The sequence below is a fragment of the Eptatretus burgeri genome, unplaced genomic scaffold, assembly GCF_056783735.1.
Source record: "Eptatretus burgeri isolate ZD-2024b unplaced genomic scaffold, Ebu_testis_v1 Ebu_testis_scaffold_3161, whole genome shotgun sequence".
Lineage (NCBI taxonomy): Eukaryota > Metazoa > Chordata > Myxini > Myxiniformes > Myxinidae > Eptatretus > Eptatretus burgeri.
This window is the reverse complement of record NW_028225109.1, coordinates 286,089-310,328: the sequence shown is the minus strand read 5'-3', so window position 1 is coordinate 310,328 and position 24,240 is coordinate 286,089. Positions and strand designations below refer to the sequence as shown.

The following is a 24,240-nucleotide window of genomic DNA, read 5'->3' as shown; positions in this document are numbered from 1 at the left end:
GCGAAGGAGATTGGAACAATGATTGCGCGATTAAAGGATTTATCGAGACGGTATGTATGTCAGGTACAGGGCAGAAATCTGTATCATATGGAAGGAAACACAGGGTACATGTGGGAACCGCCTTGTCCGGACTCCATGGCCGTTTTTGAGTGGATAAATAAGTTACCATGTCAAGAAATGTCAGTGGGGGAAAAAGATGATTTGTTGGCACAAGTACCCAATTGATTATGGACGACACATCCAAATGAGGGAGGCAGAAAAAGAAAATGCAGAGCCAGTGCATATCATGGTGGATAAAACTAAACCACTACCCAGTTTTAAACAATATCCTCTCCGTGAAGAGGCCAGAAAAGGAATTGCTTCAGTAATCGCAACACTCCTCGAGCAGGGGGTAATTAGAGAGACTGTCAGCGAGTGCAATACACCAATTTTGCCTGTAAAGAAGCCAGGTAAGCAGACGTGGCGATTTGTACAAGACCTGAGGGTGATTAACAAATGCACAGTGTCAATTCACCCTGTGGTACCGAACCCAGCGACCATATTATCATCAATTCTGTCTAATACAGTGTGTTACACCACAATTGATCTCAGTAGTGCATATTTTTCGATACCCATTCATGGGGATTCACAGAATCTGTTTGATTTTACCTATGAAGGGGTACAATACACCTGGACTGTGCTGCCACAAAGCTTTGCAGATAGCCCTACATTATTCTCACGAGCACTCCACAAAGATTTGAAGGATGTAGTACTTACTGAAGGCGCGACCTTGGTACAGTATGTGGATGATTTGTTGATTTGCTCAACATCAGAGGATAATTGCAAAAAGGACACGTTAACCCTCTTAATTGCACGAGCTGCAAAAAGCCATAAAGTGCCAAAGGCCAAATTACAACTGTACGAGACCGAGGTGACATACCGAGGACATGTATTCAGTGGAACCTCGAGAAGATTGTCAAATGACAGGGTGCAGGATATTCTAAATGTCCCAAAACCCAAAACAAAGAAAGAAATGAGACAATTCTTGGGAATGGCTGGATATTTTAGACAATGGGTACCTGATTCTGCAGTACTGGTGAGACCACTGTTAGACATCATGCTGGACAAAGCACCGGAGCCAATGGAGTGGACACAGCAGGCAGAAGAAAACTTTGGCAAGGTCAAAATAGCCCTGACAACAACACCAGCTTTGGGTTTTCCAAATTATGACAAGACGTATTATTTATATACCCATGAGATGGATGGATTTGCACAAGCAGTACAAACACAGCAGCACGGTGACAAAATGCGTCCATTAGCATATCACAGCACGAAACGAGACGCTGTGGCACAAGGATTTTCACCATGTTTGCGGGCAGTAGCTGCTGCCTCATACGCTGTACAGATTACAAGTCAGATTGTGATGACATCACCTTTAGTACTGCGAGTACCACACTGTGTAAGTTTTGTATTACTAAAACCAAAAACGCAACACCTATCAGCAGTAAGAGCAATGACATATTGACCTAGTGTTAATTCAAGCAAAAATGTGGTAATCGAAAGATGTCCGACACTGAACACGGCATCCTTAATGCCAATTGCTGATGATGGAGAGAAACATAACTGCGAGGAAGTGATGACAAAAACTGCTACTTCCCGGACAGACTTAAAGGACATTCTGTTGCAAAACCCCGGAATGATAGTCTTTGTAAATGGCTCATCAACAAAAGCAGCAGACGGGTCATTACTGACAAGATATGCAGTGTGCTCTGAAAGTGACGTATTGGAAAGTGGTAAGCTATCTCAACATTATTCCGCACAACAGGCAGAATTATGTGCGATAATTGCAGCATGCAATCTCGCCGAGAATAAAATCATAACAATATACACAGATTCCCAATATGCGTATGGGGTGGCACATGATATAGGGGCATTGTGGAAAATAAGAGGATATATAACATCACAAGGCATGCCAGTCAAAAACGGTAAACTGATAGCAGAACTGTTAGAAGCTATTCACTTACCACAACAAATAGCAAGAGTAAAATGCCGAGCACATACAAGGCAAAGAGACATAGTCTCAAAAGGAAATGCTTTCACTGATTCAGTAGCAAAACAAGCAGAAAAATCACAACAAATAACAAATATGCTCGTCAAAGAGAAAAATGAAAATGCGCCGACATTGCAACATTACAGGAGGCAGCTGAAGCAAGTGAAAAAGCCAAGTGGGAGAAAATAGGCTGCTGTTATAACGCAGAAACAAAACTTTGGGTTTCAAAGGAAAGTATAAGATGGTTGCCCCAAAGGAGCTTTTCCCATGGCTCGCTCGTTTGGCTCACGGAAGTGGCCACACGAGCAAACAGGGAATGCAAAGGGGAGGTGCAACAATCATGGCACGCTCCAGGATTTGCAGCTGTGGCAGAAAATTTTTGTCAAAGCTGTGCGTGTTGTCAACATCATAATATTGGTAAAGTGTTTAAACAACCAGAAGGAGCTCATCCTCTACCCTGGGGGCCTTTCTTCCATATTCAAATGGACTTCGTAACCATGCCAAAATGCTGTAATTACGGCTACATTTTGGTAGTGGCCGATTTGTTCACCAAATGGATTGAAACAGATGGACATACACATGATGGATGAAACAATGATTAACTTTTGTGTTGCCTCAACAAAGGTTGTCAAATAATTCCATCCGCAAGTCAAACAAGCGCTACCAGAACCAGCTGCGAAGGAACATCATGGCAACCAGCCAGGTGACTGGGTGTACATCAAGGCGTTCAATCAGAAAAACACACTGAAGGTACGTTGGACCGGACCCCACCAGTTATTTATTATTGGTCACCAATGCAGCTGTCAAGTGCAAAGGTAAACAATCATGGATGCACACATCTCATTGCAAAATAACATACAGTAAGCCATAAAAATAAAAAGAAGAAAGGAAATCTGCAAGTGGGAAGAACGTTACAAGGGGTTCATGACATGTATATGTATATATATATATATATATATATATATATATATATATATATATATATATATATATATATATATATATGTATATATATAGCAATGCTTTTGATTTGCACGTACGAATTGCCGAGCAACGGGACTGAAATTTTTTTTTTAAATCCGAATTTTTTTCCCCCCAAAATCAAAAATCAGCTTCCGCGCTTTTATGCGCACAATAATCAACCTCTTTGTCAAGAATTTTCATCCCAATCTGTCAAAAACTGTATGACTAGTATGCAATTATATTACTATATGCTTTCAACCCAACGTTCACGTTGGGATTCCCTAACGTAGGATTAGGGAATCAAACACAAATGATGAATGGACAGTTGCTCGTCATGTTCCTATATGGAACAACGAATGGCAAAATTGCCATCTGATGTGTTCTCTTATCTACATCTATCTATAATTCCAGCAATGTCTGTGTGTCTGTCTGTCTGTCTGTATGTGTGTTAATGACCGCCGTTTCTCGACAACCCCTGGTCCAATCTAATTGAAACTTGCCAGGTATATTGCTGGGGACCTGAGGATGTGCCTTTTCAAGGTTTGATATTAATCGGACAAGCGGTTCCCAAGTTACGGCCATTTATTTATCAACTAATGACAGGACATGGTGCTATGACATCACTATTGACGTCACAATTTTTTTTTTTGCACGATTGACGTCACAATTCTTCTTCATTTGATATGACGTCACAATTGACGCTGGGGACCTGAGTATGTGCCTTTTCAAAGTTTGATATCGTTCTTCATCCGTTTCAACTGTTTCCCAAGTGTTTCCCAAGTTACGGCCATTTATTTACCAAACCAATGACAGGACACGGTGCTATGACGTCACAATTGACGCGACAATTATCAATTTTTTTTTCGCATGTACGGCCCCGCACGTACGGGCACGCACGTACGGGCCCGCGCGTACGCGTGCTCGGCACGTGAGAGCGAAGGAACGGCCTGTGTGGTTGTTGTTTCTGGCACGCGGTTTGAAAGTATTTTTTATTTTTCTTTGCACGTAAGAGCACACACGTACTGGCATGCGAGAGGCGAAGGAACGGCCTGTGTAGTTGTTGTTTCTGGCATGCGGTTTGAAAGTTTTTATTATTATTATTATTATTATTATTTTTGCACGTACGGGCACGCACGTACGGGCATGCACGTACGGGCATGTACCTACGGGCACGCACGTACGGGCATGCATCTACGGGCACGCACCTACGGGCACGCACGTACGGGCCCGCAAGTATGGGCCCGCACGAGTATTTCAAATTCGCCTTAGTCAAGCGACCACCCATGTCGCCTTCCGGCTTGTTGCTATTATTGTCATCACAGCTTGCATAAAAGCAATAATCAGTGTTTGTGTGTGAGAGAGAGAGACAAAATTTGCCACAGTAACAACGATGGTGGTGCGTGAAGTCTCCCTGGACCAACCATCAACGAGCAACTATGAAGATCCAGAAAACCCAGAAAATGAAGAACTTAGTATAAAATTAAGTCAAGACACCGTGACGGTGGTATCTTTTGGAGAATATGAAAGTACAGACACTTGTGCCTTTGGGAATGACAAAAACCCAGTTGAAAGAATTCAACAATTATTGCCAAAGAATCAGAAGCAGATGGATGATTGTAATAAAGATATGGAATGACAGAAATGCCTTTAAAACTTCAGGGGAAAAAGAATTTGAATGGCTTGCCCCAATTCAATCTGATTAGTGTAATTGGAAAGGGCGATTGCCTATTGGATATATATGTTCGGTATGCACAGGGTTCTTTTCTTCCAAAATCACTTTGGCACCCAAACTCTGTGGAGTTTAAGTTTAAGTTACAAACCCTAAAGTTTTTCAGTATGAACAAAACGGGAAAACTGTGGGAGCTGAATTATTAATTTGAATTTATAATCATGTAAAAAGCAAAATTTACTTAGTTTTCTTTTCTTTCTTAAAATAATTTAATCAACTTTGTTTAGAAATGATTCACTTGTAGAGCTGGCAGACATGCATGCTGATAAAGCTAAAATATGAATGCTGATTGAGCTGGGTACACATGCTGAGCGAGCTTGTAAGAACAACACACACTCAGTCCAATTAACCTATTGTTAAGACTTAACTGAAAAATGAAATCTTAACCTGTGATCAAGTTGTCAGAATGAAACAAATTCCAACCATTGTACTCTCTCTTACACCCACCCCACACCCCCACACCCCTCCTCTTACCAGAAGGCAAATTCCAACCATTGTATGATTCATCTTTGAACAAACCAAAATCATTGTATATAACATATCTGCATATCGAGAGTCCACAAAGTTCCATCTGATATCTTGGTGAAAAACTGTATATAAACACTCAGAAAAGCTCTGTACTCTTAAGCCTTCAACTCCCAATACCGTTGAGAGTTTGGAGTCTTCCTTCGGTGCACAGAAGTGTCTTTGTATGTTATTGAATAAACGGCTGGTTATATGAATTGACTTGCTTTCCTTCCTTGAGGAAGTAGGACTCGGCCTCAACAACTTCTGGAGCATGCCCAAAGACAACTGCTGCTGTTTTGTTCACAGGTACACTGATAGACGTTCTGCTCAAGTACGGGAAACTCTCAGTGGAGTTGGTGAGACCAATAATGCACCATGCAAGCCTCACATTGGAATGTTATAAAATTGGGGTTTTTACTAATGGAGTTTTGAATCTGATGAATGGGAAAAAAATGGAGTTTTAAACATCCGTGTGTTGATATTTTGGGGGCCTGCTCCAGTGCTCCAGCCACAATGGAGATGGAAAAGGCAAACTCAGCAAAAAAACTAACACATCTCATTTGACCTGGATGTGAAGTTCTCAATGTTTCGGCAAAAAATGGCAAAACCTGAGTAATTGGGAGCATGGTGAGGAACATTTGATAATGGAGGCATGAGAGGATGACTCTTGTTGTGAGTGTGTGGTCAGTGTCCTTGATGAAAGAGCGTGAAGATTGAATGAGAGAAGCCATCTTATCAGAATAACTGGAGATCAGTTTGGAAGGGAAACTGCAAGTTGGAATCAATAAGATGGACTGGGTTAGTGGCTTTGGTGATCTTTGGTAAAAGGTAAAAATGTATGATGGTCTTGGAGTCGTAAATTTGAGAATGCAAGTCGTCGGTGGGATTTGGTTTTGATATCAGATGTTGGATGTTTTCCTTGACAGAATTTTGGATCACTGATTTCAGGTCCTTTGACCTTGGTGTCAACAGGAAGCCATCCTGAAACCAGTGTCGGAAAGTTTCCAGATGGCGTCCTGTTTGTGAAGATCATTGCACCAAAGTACTCCTCCATCACCTTTGTCAGACGGTTTAATGACGTCATCCTTCTGGAGATACTGTACTTGAGTGAATTATATAATTCTTTGGTGGGGTTGGAAAAGTTCATGAAGTCTGCGACACACATTAAGGAACACTGCTCACCGACCTTTCTGCGATGTGAAAGTGACAGGCCTATCGACTCAGATTCGGCATGGGATACTCCAATGATCTTGAAGGTCTTGGTTTCAGTGACGTCAAGCTGGGGAAAATATCTTCATAACAATGTTACTGTATTTTGATTCGAATCACAGCGCAATTAATCTCTGCATTGTGTTTCCTTAATTTTTGCTGAATCACAGATTGTAAAGGATAGGTAACGATATTGGAGTAGTCTATGAATGTTGCGTGGTCAAGGGAGTTGTCTTACTTTTATTTAGGATCTAGTACACGGCTGTGAGTGGCATTATTTTCTCGTGGGCGTGGGCATGGCTATGGTGCTGATGTAGTGCCTCCTGTACATTGGAACAGCAATTACAATTTGTTCAGGGTGCTGGTGATAGCTTGGATCCATCAAGTATACCAGCAGACAAGACGTCCAGTAGAAGGACGGCACACACCCCCACCTTCATGCCATGTTGTCGTTGTCTTCCAACAGCTGTTGAAATACTGCTGCACTGGAGGGCCAATGAAAATCGTTCAGGATCACTTTCCCTTCCCCAGTATTTGTGAAAATAGTGTTGGATTTCTATCGCATGTTGGAGTTGATTTAATGCCTCCACTGACGAAGTCGCCGGTGGCATCATGTTTTCGGGTTGTCCGTCCGTCCATCCATGCTAATTTTCTCTGTTTTCTCTGCAACCGCTTATCCGATTCACACGAAATTTTTAGCAGAGGTTTGAGTGCTCAAGTAGAATGTTTTAATGCAATTATGACGTCATTAATCTCGTATTGTGGCAGCCATGTTAGAAAAACGGAAAAACTTTGGACCTCTATCTCTGAAACCACACCAAGGAAAAAATTGAAACTTGTCACATGGTGAGTACTCCTCATGGGGAATGAGTCTGATTTTAATGACACAGGTGCCTTTGTTATGATGTCATAATTGCATATGTACAACGTTACATCTGATCAGTATGAAAGTTTTTGAGGGTCATCTCGGGATAAAATTGTCTGCAGAAAAAAATAATTGATAACGTCATCGGTCATGTGATTTAGCAGCCACTTTTTTGTTTTTTTTAAAGCTTCAAAAATCTTCTCTGAAGTGGCTGAACAGATCCAGGTGAAACTTTAAAAGTGTGACTGCTGATGCTTGAGCAACAAAAGGTTCACACACAGGTTGTCATACGTCACATGGTATAGCATCCATATTGGATTTACCCTAAAACCTATAAAAAAAAACTTCTCCAGAACGGCTGGACAGATTGAGAGGAAACATCACACAAATGTTCCCCAAGCCATGGGTGTACAATTTTGTTAAGGAATAATTGATAGGTCACATGGTTTGGCATCCATATTGGATTGAAAAAAAATATTATATAAAGTTTTCTCTGGAACCGCTTCATCAATTGACATGAAACTTCACATTTATGATCTCGTAGTGATTGGGAATACATGTTTTAAATTTCAACTTGATCGGACACATGGTCTCACAGCCAGATTTATTTAATTGTTTTTTGATCTGGATTCTTCTTGATTTTGATCTATTGGAATTATTATAATTATTTTTTTGAATAAGGCTCACTTGGCTGAGTATTGGTGGGTTGGAGGATAGAGGAGCAGCAGGTAAAATGAGAATCCTCGTCAGCTTCCTCCTGATGACTTCATCTTTACTTTTTGCGTGTTTGGGTTCCTTCTGATGACTCCAATGCAGGACTCCACCTATTTGGTCTTCCAGTTGATTTATTTCAATCACATTCTGTTGTCAATTGAATAATAATAAATAACGTCATGGGTCAGGGTCAGGTGTCCAATCATAGCGGGACGTCTTGGGACCCGGTCATCACTGTTAACAGTTATAAGGTAACATTTCTAATGTTTCTTCTTAAATACGTAACACACCAGGGCACAACTTGAGGGAGGTGCACGTAACACCAGCATTGAGTGAGGTGGCAGAACAGATAAGCGTGATGTTAACGGATATCTTTAACAACTCATTGGAGTCACCACAGATGCTGGTGGATTGGAGAGCACCAAATGTAACACTGTTGTTTAATAAAGGATCCACAAAATAATTGGGGGAACTGTAGACCATTTAAAATTCAGTTGTGGGGAAGTCATTAGAGATGACAATTAAGGATCTACTACTACTCATCCGCATGCCCAGCTAAGGGGCGAGGAAACCCAATTGGGGGTTGACCCTTTACACTTCATTCCCTTGAGATTGAGGGGAGGGACACGAGGTAGGGCAGGAATTTTGGGATTTTTTTTGGACAATGTGCCGGCGATAGTTCGCCTTCTCTCTTCACAAAGGACACCGTGGGATCTTTAACGTCCACAAACTAATGCCGGCAGATGGGACACCCAGTTTAACGTCCATCCAAGGGACGGCACACACATTGATGAATCGCCCTGACTGTGAAACACCAGGATGCTTATAGCGAGATCGGGATTCAAACCCAAGCAAGACAGCTTATAAATGAGTGTGTGTTCCTCCAGGCCATCCCCTGGAAGCCTGAATTAAGGATCAGATGGGGAATTATTTAGATCCTTTAAAACTCATTAAAGGCACTGACACGTATTTACTCAAGGGAGATCATGTTTAACAAATTTATTGGAGTTCTATGAAACAGTTTCTGATTGGGTGGACAAGGGAAGTGCAGTGGATAAAGTATATCTGCACTTTCAAAAGGCATTTGATAGGTACCACGTAGGACGTTTTTACGCACACACACAGGACGGTCCTTTTCATGCTAGCCAGAAACATAGTCATGTCGTACCTCTTTCTAGGGGTTTCGGGGCACGAGAAAACGAATGGTGAAGTTAATTTTGTGATCAGACTGACCTATGACTAGATAAGGTCACTTTGAGCAATATTGTCACGATGTTTGTGTGCGTTTCTGTTGTGTGTGCTTTCAGGTTGGAAGTTGAGCTGCGACGACCACGATTAAGACCATCGAGCAGTCATGTCTGAAAATAACTGTGTGTGTCATCCGTAATGAGGGCGCAACCTCAAGCAAGAGACTGATAAACAATCCTGATATGGTTGATGAATGTGTTTCCTGTTGTAAAGTATGCTTGTCTTTAGATGAAACTGGCATCCAACAACTCACTGATCACTTAGTTGGTCTGAGTGAATCTGAATGTAAATTGGTGTTACCATAGCGATGTGTCGGAAACCCATTGTTAACAAGAGCATGATCGAACGACTCCGGGGTAAGCGCGAACGGTCCGATCCCCCTGCATGCCCCCTGTGTGCGAGGGCCTGGTCGCCCTTCCACTGCCATTGACTCTGCCCGGCCTAAAAGGACAAAAACCATCCCAAAAGCAGAGGGATGTTTGTTCTCAACCTGCAGCTTCTGTCCTAACGACACTACAGGACCTCTCCACCGTGTTTTTTTCCCACAGGATGGGTGACAATTTCCTCGAGATAAAGCTCAAGACTCAGGATGACCGTGTCCGAACTTGCGTGTCAGAGCTGGAGGATGCTGTGGATGCTTCTGCTCTTGAAAAGTACGATCATAGACGATGCTTGCGGTCTGCTCAGCGCACCTTTCCTCCTGGAGAGCATCGAAATGTTGAGCTCGTCCACTTCCTGAGAATTTGCTCCTGCATCCATCTTCTCCATCCCCTGCATCCTACCCTACCCCTCATCCCTTGTTTGCCCGTCACCATCTATTTATTCCTTTCCCCTTCTCTTTCTGCTGTCCCTTTTGTTATGTTATGTCCTGATCTTTTCTGTATTCTCGCTCTTCCACGAGCCTTGACTTTGTATCCCCAAAATAAAAAAGCCTGGACATTCGGAAAACGTGGAAATCTTTCAGGCCAGGAAAAAGAATCTGTTCACGCTCCATTCCCAACATGTTGTCAACTTTGTCTGATTGAGGGGTGGAGGGGTTAGAGGGGGAAGGAGGGATAAAACAGAAACTAAGGACAAAGGAAATAGTATCCTTTATTGAAAAAGTAAGGTTCACATAAAACACGAAAGAAGAAATCACAAACAGGAAAAGTGATGAAGAATGATGAAGAGTTTAAGAGCATCGAAGAGAGAAATCAGTTAAAAAGGAATCAGCATTTAAAATGTTGATAAAACAGAATATTGTTGTGGTTACCAAATTCGCAAACCACCATTCAGGTCCCTTAGGTGAGATATCTCGGTAAGTATATGTGTAGTTAGGCCCAAACCCGTTGTCTAGAGGGAATAAATGTCATTCATGCGTGCTGCGACTCTTCAGGATAGCCGTTTTTCTTTTACTATCTTTATTTTGGACCAACCGCCATTATCACCACCGCCAACCGCGTCTCAACAGTCATCACAACATCAACCACCCACCACGGCGCCGCTTCACCACAGCAGCCACGACCTTTGCCGTCACACCTCGCAACCGTCGCATCGCCACCGTTCTTGCGCCGCTTGTGGGTACCGGTATTGGACTCGTGCAGGGCGCGCGCCGAACAGCGTGTACAAAACCACGGACTTTCCGCTGCAAAAACGGATCAAAAACGACACGCCCACTTTTTCTCGGGCCAATGGGGAGCGAGGTGGAAGGTCGAAAGCAGGGGGTCAAAGGCGAAGCCACGGGGCTTATATAAGCGGCTGCGTTCGTCAGAAAAGTGTCGTCGTGAGAGTTAAGACTTCGCAGTCAGTGGAGTTCGCAGGAGGAAGAGTTCGGAGTTGGAGTCGGAGCGAAGAGGACGGAGCCGTGGAGAGGCGGCGGCGGCGAAGGCAGACGAGGGGGTGCTCGCGTCGGTGCCGGGAGCTGCACACCAGGGAGGCCGACGGAGCGACCTGGTCGAGGTGGAGACGCTCGTCGCGGGACCCGAGACAGAGTAAAAATCCTCCTTTCCCCGAGCATCAGCAACCCCCTCCTGTTTCCCCCCGCGCTGAGATAGTGCGACCAAGGGGGCGCCCTTCCCACCCCCTACCAGACACTGTCCGCGAGGCCCGCGGAGTTGAGGCACCACCGCCGCTCCGCGTCTCATCACCAGACGGGTAGGCCCGACACGGTCTCGGCCCCAGGCCCGCCTACCCCCTCATCCTGGAGGGTGGTTCTCTTTTCTTTTGCTTTGGGAATGTGTGTTGTCGGCGCCGTCTGTGAAGTAAAATTGTATAAGTGTTGCCGTGTGCTCGCGTAATCGGTATTAGATCTGCATTGTCGCATTTGCTTTTTGTCTTCTTCTTTTTTATGTGCTTTTGGTGGAATTGTATATGTGTGCTTTCCGTTCATCGCGAATAAATGTGCTTTATGTTGAACTGTTTCCCGCTTAGCTTCGTCATTTCTTTCATTGAATCCTCATCTTGCTTCACGTAAAGGGTTGGTAGTGGGCTGAATACGCCCGATAATTAATCGAACCGTCGAGGCCGACGATAACACCGCTCGGTTATCCCGATAGTACGGAACGGGTCGCTTAAGTGGCCCGTGTCCGAAGTCGACCTGCGGCGAGGTGCGATCGCCCGGTCTACCCTCCGTGTGGGTACTTAGGTAGGTCGAATTTGGCGAGCAACCCTATCCCACGCGGGGGCCGATTGGCTCGATCGCGGTGAGACCGAAAGGTCCACCCGTGACTGGTTCCCGGCGTTAGTCCGAGAGGGTCACGACTGGATTGTCCGTCCGGTGGGCGACGTGCCGTGATTCGAGTTACGTGGCCGTCAGCACGCCGGCGGGCGCGAATCCGTAACAATATAAAGGCAAGAAATTCCGAGTGCACGGACACTCGACCCTCTCATCAAAGATTTCAAGGATCTTCACTTGTGGTCTTGCCGGGTACAAGGTCTTCACAGGAGCGTGTCACTGGGTCCACATCGGTCTTGGAGAAGAACTCATGCTGCATTGCGTTACTTGCAGTGACACGGTTTTTGGGGTCGAAGGTCAGACATTTCTGAAAAATAAGGATGACCTTAATTACATAACATGATCATCCGACATAATCATCAAATCAACCAGAGAGAGAGAGACAGAGAGAGAGAGAGAGAGAGAGAGAGAGAGAGAGAGAGAGAGAGAGAGAGAGAGAGAGAGAGAGAGAGAGAGAGAGAGAGATGGAAGGGGAGGAGGGGGCAGAAAGGAAAGGTCTTATAATTAATTAGAGTTTGTGTTGAAATGTTCAGGCCTGACCCTTAATTAGGTCACAGCAGCCTGAGCCTCAGGTTCCTGGGAGGGGGCGGGGGTAATGGAGTTTATCAAACAGGAGAAGGATCTGGGGGTGGTAATAGACATGGGAGGTAAGCAGGCAGCACAATGCCAGGCAGCTATAGGTGGAGCAAACTGGGTTTTAGGCTGTATAAGGACGGGGATCATTTATAAATCAAAAGAGGAAGTGTTATCATTGTCCAAGAATTTAGTGAGGAACTGCACTCAATGTTACAGAAATGCACTCACTCTTACAGAACTGCACTCACTCTTACAGAAATGCACTCACTCTTACAGAAATGCACTCACTCTTACGGAACTGCACTCGCCCCTGCGGAACTGCACTCACTCTTACCGAACTCCCTCCCTGCGGAACTGAACTCACACTTACAGAACTCCCTCTTCGCTTTCACTCAAGTCAACACATAATCTTGTTAAATGTGGTTTAACTTTTTTTGTATCCAATGTCGAGGCTCATATGAGAGCAACGCAGAACGTACAACAAGCAAGGGGAGCAGGAGACAAGAGGGGCGGGAGAGGGAAGAACAAACAGTGTGGAACAGAGACGTGAGATCTGTGGAAGGGAGAGGGATGGGACGGGGTACACGGGGGGAACAAGATGGACACAACAGGGACTTTCAGGACCTTACACTACAGGGACTTTCAGGACCTTACACGACAAGGACTTTCAGGACCTTACACGACAGGGACTTTCAGGACCTTACACGTGGCAGAATGGCGCTCGTCCATGTGTCGCAGCCTCGGTGCGTTCAGACCCCGTGAGGTCGACTGCACCAGAGCGAAAGATCGATGGTGGGTTTCAGCTGCTTTCTCCCAAGGTCCAGTATACAATCCAGGCTTGGCCTGTTCACCAGACAAGGCCAAATCAAGGTGTTGGGCTCCGCAGGCTGGGTCCGTGCCCGAGGAGGCACCGCCTGCCAAAACCACTCCTCCACAAAGTCGATCGCCCGACTCGACGCTCTCAGTTTCACTTACTACCAAAATCGCAGACACGATGTGCAGGCAGTTTCTCTTACTGCCAAAAATGGCAGACTCGGCGCGCTCAGGTTCAGTTTCTCCCCCGGCAGATCCACCACTGCCTTTCCTTCGCTCGCTCGCCTCGAAGCCCACTGGCTCCTCCCTTCAGTTTCACTTCCTTCTCTAGGCCACTCTCCCTCTCAGAGCGCTGGTCAGGGACTATTGTCCGGAGAAAGGAAGGAAGAAGAAGAACCTCTTGGTCCACCACCAATACACGAACAATAAACAGCCTCTTCCACCTCCCGACACACATGTAGTGTCCATTTACCGAACAACCTGACTAAACATGCATTTAATGGGGGATCTGGGCTAATCCTATATTTAATAACACACTAAGGGCCATTTCCGCAACAATATTATTTATTTATGGTTCTCCCGGATCTTCACCAAAATCGAATCAATTCTTCCTTGTCACACAGAACCTGTCCACCAAGTTTCATCCTTATCCGTCCACAACCTTTTGAGATATCCTGCTCACAGACAGGAAAACAAACAAACGGGGGTGAAAACATAACCTTCTTCATCTTCGGTGGTGGAGGTAATAAGAACAAGAAAAAGAGCAATCAGAGATTGCAGATCCTCGCCAGGACTTGTTTTGAGTGGTGTTTGTGTGTGTGTGTGTGTGTGTGTGTGTGTGTGTGTGTGTGTGTGTGTGTGTGTGTGTTGTGTTTGTGTACTGGTGTGTTGCATAATTAATGAGACATAATTAGTACTGCCACTTTATAACTGCTGGCACAGGTGACAGGGTCCCGCTTTGATGGAACACCTTACCCTGACCCGTGACGATTTCTAAATTATTATTCATTATTCAATTGAATTGAGAATGGTATTAAAATCAAATGGAAGACCAAACAGGTGCAGTCGTGCATTGGGGTCATCAGGAGGAGCCAAAACAGGTAAAAAATCATCAGGAACAAAATATTGGGGGGTTGGTGCTGGACGCGGGAGGGAAGCTGGTAGCACAGGGCCAGGTAGCCACAGGTAAATGGAACAGGGTTTTCAGCTGTATTTGGAGGGGGATCATTTATAAATCTAAAGAGGAGGTGTTAATGTTGTGCAGGAATTTAGTGAGGGGCCACATCTAGAATATTCTGTGCAGTTTCGGTCACCACAACTCAGGAAGGACATCGATGCCATAGAGAGGGTTCAGCGCAGGGACACTACATCGATTCCGGATCCAGCTAGACTCAGCTATGATGAGCGGCTCAAGGAGACAGGGCTTCATACACGAGAAAGGAGGTGGTTACGAGGAGATATGATGGAGATGTTTAAGATAATGAAAGGTAGAGATAAAATAAGTGAAGATTAATTATGAAACAGGCGAGAGTGATTGGACCAGGAGCCGTAGCCTGAGAGTAAAGAAGAGTTGAGTTAAGACGGTAGTAAAGTAGGGGACTTTCACTCAGAGAGTAGTTCATGCATGGAATGGTCTCCGTAGAAAGGTAGTAGTCGCAGAAACAGTAGATAAGTTGAAATTGGAATTACATCGGTATAAGTAATGGAGATGGTGGGGAAGAGGGATGTTGACAGGACTTTTCGGTAGTTTGAGCATTGATAGGCGATTGGTTGTGTGCACATGTCGGGAGTTTTGATGGGGGTCTGGTCAAGGGGTGTTGTGTGGTTGATGGTTTTTTTTCCCCAACACAGTCCTCGTGCCATGGCCCCTCCCTGAAAAAGAAAAACATTTTGCATTTTTCTTTTTGATCTGGTGTTGATTACTTGGGATGGTGTTGAAAGAACATGCATGATGGGCCGAATAAGCCTCCTTCGTCGAATTTCCTTGTGTGTGTCCTTGGGGAGGGCGAAGTGAACGTGAGATCACGTCCACAGAGCGAAAGGACGAAGTGCGCATGCGCGGATGGAGGTGAAAGGTGAAAGGTCACGAAGATCAAAGTTTACACTCTCAAAGAAACATGTGAGTGGCTCTGAAAAGAGCCGTTTGGGGATCGACTGTAAAAACGCGGGTTGTGAGTCCGAGCTCACTTGGAGCAGATGGACTTGATCATGGTCTGACAACCTTCGGACACGGCAAGCTCGGCCAACTGGGCAGGAAGGAGCAGACGAACTGCCGTTTGGATGTCCCGTGACGAGACGGTCCAACGCTTGTTGTGATGCGCCAGACGAGACGCCTCGGACGCGATTCTCTCAAACATGTCATTCACGAAGGAATTCATGATGCTCATCGTTTTGGAAGAAACACCCATGTCCGGGTGAACTTGCTTCAGGACCTTGTGGATGTAAACGGTGTAGCTCTCCTTTCTGTGAGAACGCCGTTTAACGGGAGCCTTCCGTGTCACCTCCGAAACGGCTTCCTTCGAACCCTTCTTCACCACCACTTGCTGGGAAGGCTCCGAGGGCATGATGAGTAAAAATCAAAACACAAGATGAAGGCAAAAGAAAGTTAAAAAAAATAAATAAATAATAAAAAACAATGTCACCCGCAAGGTGACCTGTATCTTGCCAAAAGGTGACCACGTGTGACTTCTTTAAGGTCACACTGAGGTGAACAGAGCTGCTATCCACCAGGAGCGACTCCTTGAGGAATATCTGCCGACGAGAGATTAAGGTTGAAAATCGTTCTACAGAGTAACCATGAAAAATATGCTTTTGCCTCATAACGTCACCAAATGACGTCATAATGTCTCAAGCTTGACATATCTAGAAAGCACTCATCGATGTGTTCAATTTGAGGAACTACACGATATGGTTCCTAAAACTTGAAAATTTGACCTTGGGGTCAAATATGTTTGACCTCAGGCGCTAACCATGAAGGTCAAGGCCAATCGCCACCAAAAATTAATCAGCTGAGCGCCAGACCATGAACTATATTCCCATGAAGTTTGAAGACGATCCGATCAAAATTACTCAAAAAATAAGGGTTTCGTCGACTCCCCTGATTTGCGACAAACTGACCTTGACCTTTGACCTTGACCTTCAAAATTTTTTGCACTCAAAGGGACCTCTATAGGCCTCTGATATGCGAAGTTACAAAAATTTCCGATGATAACTGTGCTCTGCAGATTTTTTTATACGTGATTGCAGACAAACAAACAAACAAAAAAATATATATACAAGCTGACTAACATATCTTGCAAAAACTTCGTTTTGGCAAGATAAAAAAAGGAAATTCAAATCGAGTCCGTCTTTAAAAGGAGTTCATATGCAAATTTGTGGATCACAGAGGGTTTGGAGGCGGGGCCGTAGCACCCGGTGCTCAGCCATTGGACGAGGGAAAAGTGGGCGTGTACGATTCCTGATCCGACTCCTCCTTCAAAAGAATCCAATTCGCAAACATTGGCACGACGTTCGGTGAGGTTTTTTACTCCTCTGTTCGAGTCATGTCTGGACGTGGTAAAGGTGCTGGAAAGGTTCGTGCGAAATCAAAGTCTCGTTCTTCCCGTGCTGGGTTACAGTTTCTCCTGGGAAGTGTCCACAGACATCTCCACAAAGGCAACTACGCCAAGCGCATCGGTGCTGGTGTAAAGACTTCAAGCTCCCCCCCTTTCAAGTTAACTCCCGGTCATCTGAAATCGATTTCAAGTTACCCCCGGGGGTAGCTTGAAATTGATTTCAGATTACCCCCGCACTTTGACATTACCCCCCCCTCCCTGATTTAGCTGAAACTAGTGCGGGCCCGTACGTGCAAAAAAAAAAAACCCCAAAAAAATTTTAAAATTGTGTGCCAGAAACAACAGCCACACAGGCCGTTACTTCGCTCTCGCGTGCCCGTACGTGAAAAAAAAACTTTCAAACCGCGTGCCAGAAACAACAACCACACAGGCTGTTCCTTCGCTCTCGCGTACGTGCGTTCCCGTACGTGCGTGGTTGTACGTGCAAAAAAAAAAACTTTCAAACCTTGAGAAACAGCTGTTTCCCTTGGGAAAATTCAAACCTTGGGATTAATTAATAATTTGAACAATTAATTCAAACCTTGCGAAAAAACAGCTTTCAAACCTTGGGAAACACTTGGGAAACAGCTGAAACGGATGAAGAAGAACGATATCAAACCTTGAAAACGAAGAGTCAATTGTGACATCATATCAAAGAAAAAAACAAAAAAAGAATAAGCATTGTGACGTCATTGCACCGTGTCCTGTCTGGTTGACAGACAATATATAGTTCGTTATTGGTTGACAGACATTGGTCATTGTATCACGTTATTCTTTTTATTACTGCCAATTATTGTGCTATTGTTATTATTAATACCAGTACGGGCCCGAAGGGGCAGGCCCATAGGTGTGTGCCCGCAGGTGAGTGCCAGTATGTGCAGCCTCTCTCTCTCAAACCTCGAAAAGGCACATCCGCGGGTCCCCAGCAATATTCCTGGCAAGTTTCAATCGTGCAAAAGAAATAATAATAAACAAATAAATAAATAAACATTAATTGTGACGTCATTTGTGACGTCATAGCACCGTGTCTTGTCATTGGTCGACAGATAAAGGGCCGTAACTTGGGAACCGCTTATCCGATTAATATCAAACCTTGAAAAGCACATCCGCGGGTCCCCAGCAATATTCCTGGCAAGTTTCAATCAGATCGGACCGTCGATCGTGCAAAATAAGTAAATAAATAAATAAACATTAATTGTGACGTCATTCGTGATGTCATAGCACCGTGTCTTGTTATTGGTCGACAGATAAATGGCCATAACTTGGGAACCGCTCGTCCGATCGATATCAAACCTCGAAAAGGCACATCCGCGGGTCCCCGGCAATATTCCTGGTAAGTTTCAATCCGATCGGACCGGCGGTCGTCGAGAAACGGCGGTCGCAGACAGACAGACAGACAGACACACAGAGATTGCTGGAATTATAGATAGATGCTGTTATCATTATTCTGAGAAAAAATGGCATGATAAGGTGGAACGACACTTCAGCTGCCATATATACACTAAGAAAAAAAAGAGGAAGCATTGTGACGTCATTCGTGACATCATAGCACCGTGTCTTGTCATTAGTCGACATATAAATGGCCGTAACTTGGGAACCGCTCGTCCGATTGACATCAAACCTCGAAAAGGCACATCCGCGGGTCCCTGGCAATATTCCTGGCAAGTTTCAATCCGATCAGACCGGCGGTCGTCGAGAAACGGCGGTCGCAGACAGACAGACAGACAGACACACAGAGATTGCTGGAATTATAGATAGATGCTGTTATCATTATTCTGAGAAAAAATGGCATGATAAGGTGGAACGACACTTCAGCTGCCATATATACACTAAGAAAAAAAAAGAGGAAGCATTGTGACGTCATTCGTGACGTCATAGCACCGTGTCTTGTCATTAGTCGACATATAAATGGCCGTAACTTGGGAACCGCTCGTCCGATTGACATCAAACCTTGAAAAGGCACATTTGTGGGGCCCCGGCTATATTCCTGGAAAGTTTCAATCCGATCGGACCGGCGGTCGTCGAGAAAAGGCGGTCACAGACAAACAGACAGTCACACATACACACACACACACACACACACACACACACACACACACACACACACACACACACACACACACACACACACACACACACACACACACACACACACACATTGCTGGAATTATAGATAGATGATTGGGGTCTTAAGGGATTGTCGGTGGGGGATGCCCCCCAAAATATGTATTTGCTTTCTTCTCTAAAACCACACAAACAATTTCAATGAAACTTAACCACAACCTTTGTGACCCGTGACCTACCAAGGTGCGTTCATTGCATTCAAAAATGAATGCACAGGTATTTACTTTCTTTTCCATTGCAGATGTATTTCGTGGGTTATCCATGCCTACCGGTGGATCCCTGGTTATGTCATCCAGCTGCAAGTTGGTGAGCTCCCAGAGGTATTGCCTCCACTGGCGAAGTCACCAGATGTCTGATGTTTTTGGGTTCTTCATCCGTCCACCTGTGATGATTTTTCTCTGTTTTCTCTGCAACTGTTTATCCGATTGACGCAATGTTTTCACCATCGGTGTGATTACTCATGTAGAATATGATAATGATAATTATGACATCATGGGACGGAGTGTTGTGGCCATCTTTTTTTTATTTACTATTTTAATACAGACAATGTCAAGACTCGTACAAGAGCTTATACAATGTAAAGGCTCATACAAGAGCTAACATACGTAAAGAATTACAAGGGGAGCAGGAGATAAAGGTCCAAACCTGGACAACGTGGAGACAGACACGCCATAACCACTCCTGCTCCCCAAACCCACCCACTACCCGTCCGTCTCCACGTTGTCCATCTTTGTGATGTCCGTCTTTGCGCTTCTCCCTTTGTGCAATCAATGGGGGGACCATTCCCACGCCTTCACGGAAAATATTGGGAATAAGGAATCGAAGGGGGTGCGGGAGCTCGACCAACGAAGACAAGAAGGTCTTGACTGATCGCTACCCAAAGGCATCAAAGATCATCAAAGGTTTGAAAGTTTCTCCCGTGGTCTCACACGGGAAACGGGCTCAGAAGGGACTTGAAGAGTCCCTTCTTGGAAGGCTCCATCGTGCACAGTCTTCTCTCAGAGAGCACGGCCGCATTTCTGCGTTGTCCATCTCGGTGTGGTCCATCTGGTTGTGGTCCATCTGGGGGTGGTATCTTGGTGTGGTCCATCTTCGTACTGAATGAAGAGCGCCACGTGGTTGTGGTTTTATCAACAAGTAAACGCGGACGTCGTTGGAGACACTTGTTGCGGACGTCGTTGGAGACACTTGTTGCGGACGTCGTTGGAGACACTTGTTGCGGACACCCAACAGCTGTGTTTTCCTCCAACTCCACAACACTCGCCTTCCATCTGTTGCTCGTCCCGTCGAGCCTTTTCGGGTTTACTTCATCGCAGGATTTGCCGGACATTTCCTCGACGGGAAATCTTTGAACAACGTCATCATTTTAATTCACTTCGCACAGATAAAAAAGCTTGGGACGAGCTGCAGTTTGAGCACCAACAAACATTTCCATGTTTCAAACGAATTCTGACCGCATTCTTTTCCGAAAATTAAACAAACACAGCTTGATAATTTGATCTTGGTTCTTACCCTCAGGTTTAATCAGGGAAACGTTTACCCTGGAGTGTCGAGGGTCGCACAGCCCCCTCTGAGCCGTCTCGCCTGGATTCCAATCCCGACCCCATTATACAAGATGTCATCCTGGTGTTTCACAGTCAGGGTGATTCATCAATGTTTGTGGCGTCCCTCGGATGGACGCTAAACCGGCGTCCCGTCTGCTGCCATTAATTGTTTCTCGACAACCACTGGTCCGATCTAATTGAAACTTGCCAGGTATATTGCTGGGGACCTGTGGATGTGCCTTTTCAAGGTTTGATATTAATCGGACAAGTGGTTCCCAAGTTATGGCCATTTATTAACGAAACCAATGACAGGACACAGTGCTATGACGTCACAATTGACGTCACAATGCCTCTTGTTTTTTTTGTTTTTTTTTTCCACGCACGTATGGGCACGCACGTATGGGCAGCACCAGTACCATTAATTAAAGATCCCACTCACCCTGTCCCTCGTGAAGAGTAGGCGAGCGAGAGTAGAGTTGGGAAACGCTCTGTTGTGCATCGACTCCAAGACCATAATCTATGAACGTTTGTCATCGATATTCTGCTTCGGTTCGTCCGTGCAAATCATTACATTGAACAATTTCTGATTCGATCTGGAAGTCTATTGTAAGTTGAAAAAATATATTTGTTAATCACCGGAATCCTTCGGATTTCAGCAATTATGTTTGTCGGTTGTGTGTGTCTGTCTGTCTGTTTGATTGTTTGTTTGTGTGTTTGTTAACCCTGTAGCAGCCGCACCGTTTCAGCCACATCATGACCAAACTGGGTACAGACGTCGGCCATGGTCCATCTTAGACACTCGTCGTTTTTGGTGAATCTAGGTCAAAGGTCAAGGTCAAGGTCACTGAAAAACCGAAATTCTTATTTTCTCAAGAATGTCCGCTAAAATGGTCGTATCGACTTCTATTCAAACCAAATCCAAAATGTGCATCTTCCAATACTGCATCCAACCATATGTCTCATTGGGGTGTCACACCAACACCCTTCTTAGCGGTCGGGGGTCGAATGTCAGGGGGGTCGCGTCAAAACTTTCAAATTGCGATAAAAACGCCATTTCAAGTCCGATTGACTTCCGAGTGATGATCATGACCAAACTAAGTGCGAAAACTCATTAAACAGTAGCACTATCGACTTATCAGAACGAAATTGATTTCCAGGTTTTTGTTTTTTCAGAGATCATGGAGATATGACAAAGTTATTCCGGCAATTCCTTGCTCAACGAGCAATTTCATTTGTCTGTTTGTGTGCAGGATATCTCAAAAAGTTATGCACGGATCCGGATGAAATTTTATGGACAGGTTCTGTGTGTGACAAGGACGAACTGATTGGATTTTGGTGAAGATCCAGATCCGACTACTCGAATTTTTTAGGTGATTCTTCACCATTGAGAGATTGGGCTAAAGATGATATATAGCACGATATCTGAAAAAGTTGTGGGCGGATTGGGACGAAACTTGGACAGGTTAGGTTTGTCGCAAGGATGAATTGATTTGATTACGGTGAAGATCCGAATCCGGATCTGGATACGAGAATTATTTCAATCTTTAAGTGATTCTTCACCATTGAGAGAGAGGGCCACAAACGATATAGCACTGTGTAGCATGATATTTCAAAAATGTATTGGGCCCGATATGTTCTCGTGGATCAGGCATTACGGGGCGGAGGTCTGTGCTCCACCGAGCGCCCTTCTAGTTTATTCTAAGATTGTGGGGTTTGTTGGACAGTGCAATTTTTCGTTTTTGTGGACAAATAATAAATTTCTGTTCAATTCAATGAGGTTCAACACACTCAACCAAGCACGGAGCTTTCAACAAAATTTAGATGCATGCAACCGACCAACACAAATATTTTGTTAGAAATACAAACTCAAAGTTCAATGTTTCATCCAAAAATTCGCCGTCAGTGACAATGCAAGCTTGGTTTGCTCACGAGCTTCATTCACCTTCATTGAGGGGTCGAACTTTTTTGGATTTTTTTCCTTTCTTGGATATTTTTTGTTTGTTAAATCGCTCTATCATGCCTAAGCCTTTGTCGCTATTTGAAAGACGAGTGCGGGCCCGTAGGTGCATGCCCATAGATGCGTGTCGGTACGTTCGTGCCCGTATATGCGTGCCCGTAGGTGCGTGCCCCTACATGCGTGCACATAGGTGCGTGCCCGTATGTACGTGCCCGTATATGCGTGCCCGTATGTGCGTGCCCGTATATGCGTGCCCGTAGGTGCGTGCCCGTAAATCCGTGCACATAGGTGCGTGCCCGTATGTACGTGCCCGTATATGCGTGCCCGTAGGTGCGTGCCCGTACATGCGTGCACATAGGTGCGTGCCCGTATGTGCGTGCCCGTATATGCGTGCCCGTAGGTGCGTGCCCGTACATGCGTGCACATAGGTGCGTGCCCGTATGTGCGTGCCCGTATATGCGTTCCCGTATGTGCGTGCCCGTATATGCGTGCCCGTAGGTGCGTGCCCGTACATGCGTGCACATAGGTGCGTGCCCGTATGTGCGTGCCCGTATATGCGTGCCCGTAGGTGCGTGCCCGTACATGCGTGCACATAGGTGCGTGCCCGTATGTGCGTGCCCGTATATGCGTGCCCGTAGGTGCGTGCCCGTACATGCGTGCACATAGGTGCGTGCCCGTATGTACGTGCCCGTATATGCGTTCCCGTATGTGCGTGCCCGTATATGCGTGCCCGTAGGTGCGTGCCCGTACATGCGTGCACATAGGTGCGTGCCCGTATGTGCGTGCCCGTATATGCGTGCCCGTACGTGCGTGCCCGTATATGCGTGCCCGTACGTGCGTGCCCGTATATGCGTGCCCGTACGTGCGTGCCCGTATGTGCGTGCCCGTATATGCGTGCCCGTACGTGCGTGCCCGTATATGCGTGCCCGTAGGTGCGTGCCCGTACATGCATGCCCATATGTGCGTGCCCGTAAGTACGTGCCCATATGTGCGTGCCCATACGTGCGTGCCCGTACGTGCGTGCCCGTAAGTGCGTGCCCGTACATGCATGGCCATGCCTGCAAAAAAAAACAAAAAAACTTTCAAACCACGTGCGAGAAACAACAAATACACAGGCCGTTCCTTCGCTCTTGCGTGCCCGTACATGCGTGGCCGTACGTGAAATTTTTTTTAATTGTGATGTCATAGTGACGTCATAGCACTGTGTCCTGTCATTGGTTGATAAATAAATGGCCGTAACTTGGGAACCACTTGTCCGATTAATATCAAACCTTGAAAAGGCACATCCTCAGGTCCCCAGCAATATAGCTGGCAAGTTTAAATTAGATCGGACCAGTGGTTGTCGAGAAACGGCGGTCGCAGACACACACAGGCAGACAGACAGACACACAGACATTGCTGGAATTATAGATGGACTAGTATGTGCCCATAAAATAAAATAATAAAAAAATAATAATAAAAAAAGAATAAATAAATATTCCAACCGCGAGCAAGAAACAACAACCACACAGACCGTTTCTTCGCTCCCGCATGCCTGTACGTGCGTTGCCCGGAAGTTCGCATATCACAGTTACGATTATTCGCAATTTAGGTTTTAATGGCCAATTATTCAATTAGCGGCAACATATTTTACCTTTTTGCAATGTCGTGGCAAGG

General features: G+C 45.3%; 2 protein-coding genes across 21 annotated transcripts in view; one reads left to right on the top strand and one right to left on the bottom strand.

The window, feature by feature from the left end:
- Positions 1-12,019, top strand: part of LOC147006612 (uncharacterized) — a 49,054-nt gene extending 37,035 nt beyond the window's left edge. For 13 of the 20 annotated variants that reach the window (XM_085868437.1, XM_085868442.1, XM_085868438.1 and 10 more), the window contains 2 exons: positions 2,654-3,966; positions 4,375-9,302. The gene's annotated coding sequence lies outside the window, so the exon portion shown is untranslated. Of the gene's footprint in view, positions 1-2,653; positions 3,967-4,374; positions 9,303-9,323 lie in introns of those variants that run through there. The other 7 variants (XM_085868431.1, XM_085868425.1, XM_085868433.1 and 4 more) reach the window with 6 other exon arrangements.
- A 3,530-nt stretch (positions 12,020-15,549) lies between these two features.
- Positions 15,550-15,930, bottom strand: LOC147006611 (histone H2B type 1-L-like). The gene has a single exon (XM_085868399.1). It carries the CDS (start codon positions 15,928-15,930, stop codon positions 15,550-15,552), a length of 381 nt encoding a protein of 126 aa, XP_085724525.1.
- Between the last annotated feature and the right edge of the window lie 8,310 nt (positions 15,931-24,240).

What these genes read in the sequence shown, in the direction of transcription:
- LOC147006611 (XM_085868399.1), bottom strand. Translation starts at nt 15,930, where the DNA reads ATGCCCTCGGAGCCTTCCCAGCAAGTGGTGGTGAAGAAGGGTTCGAAG.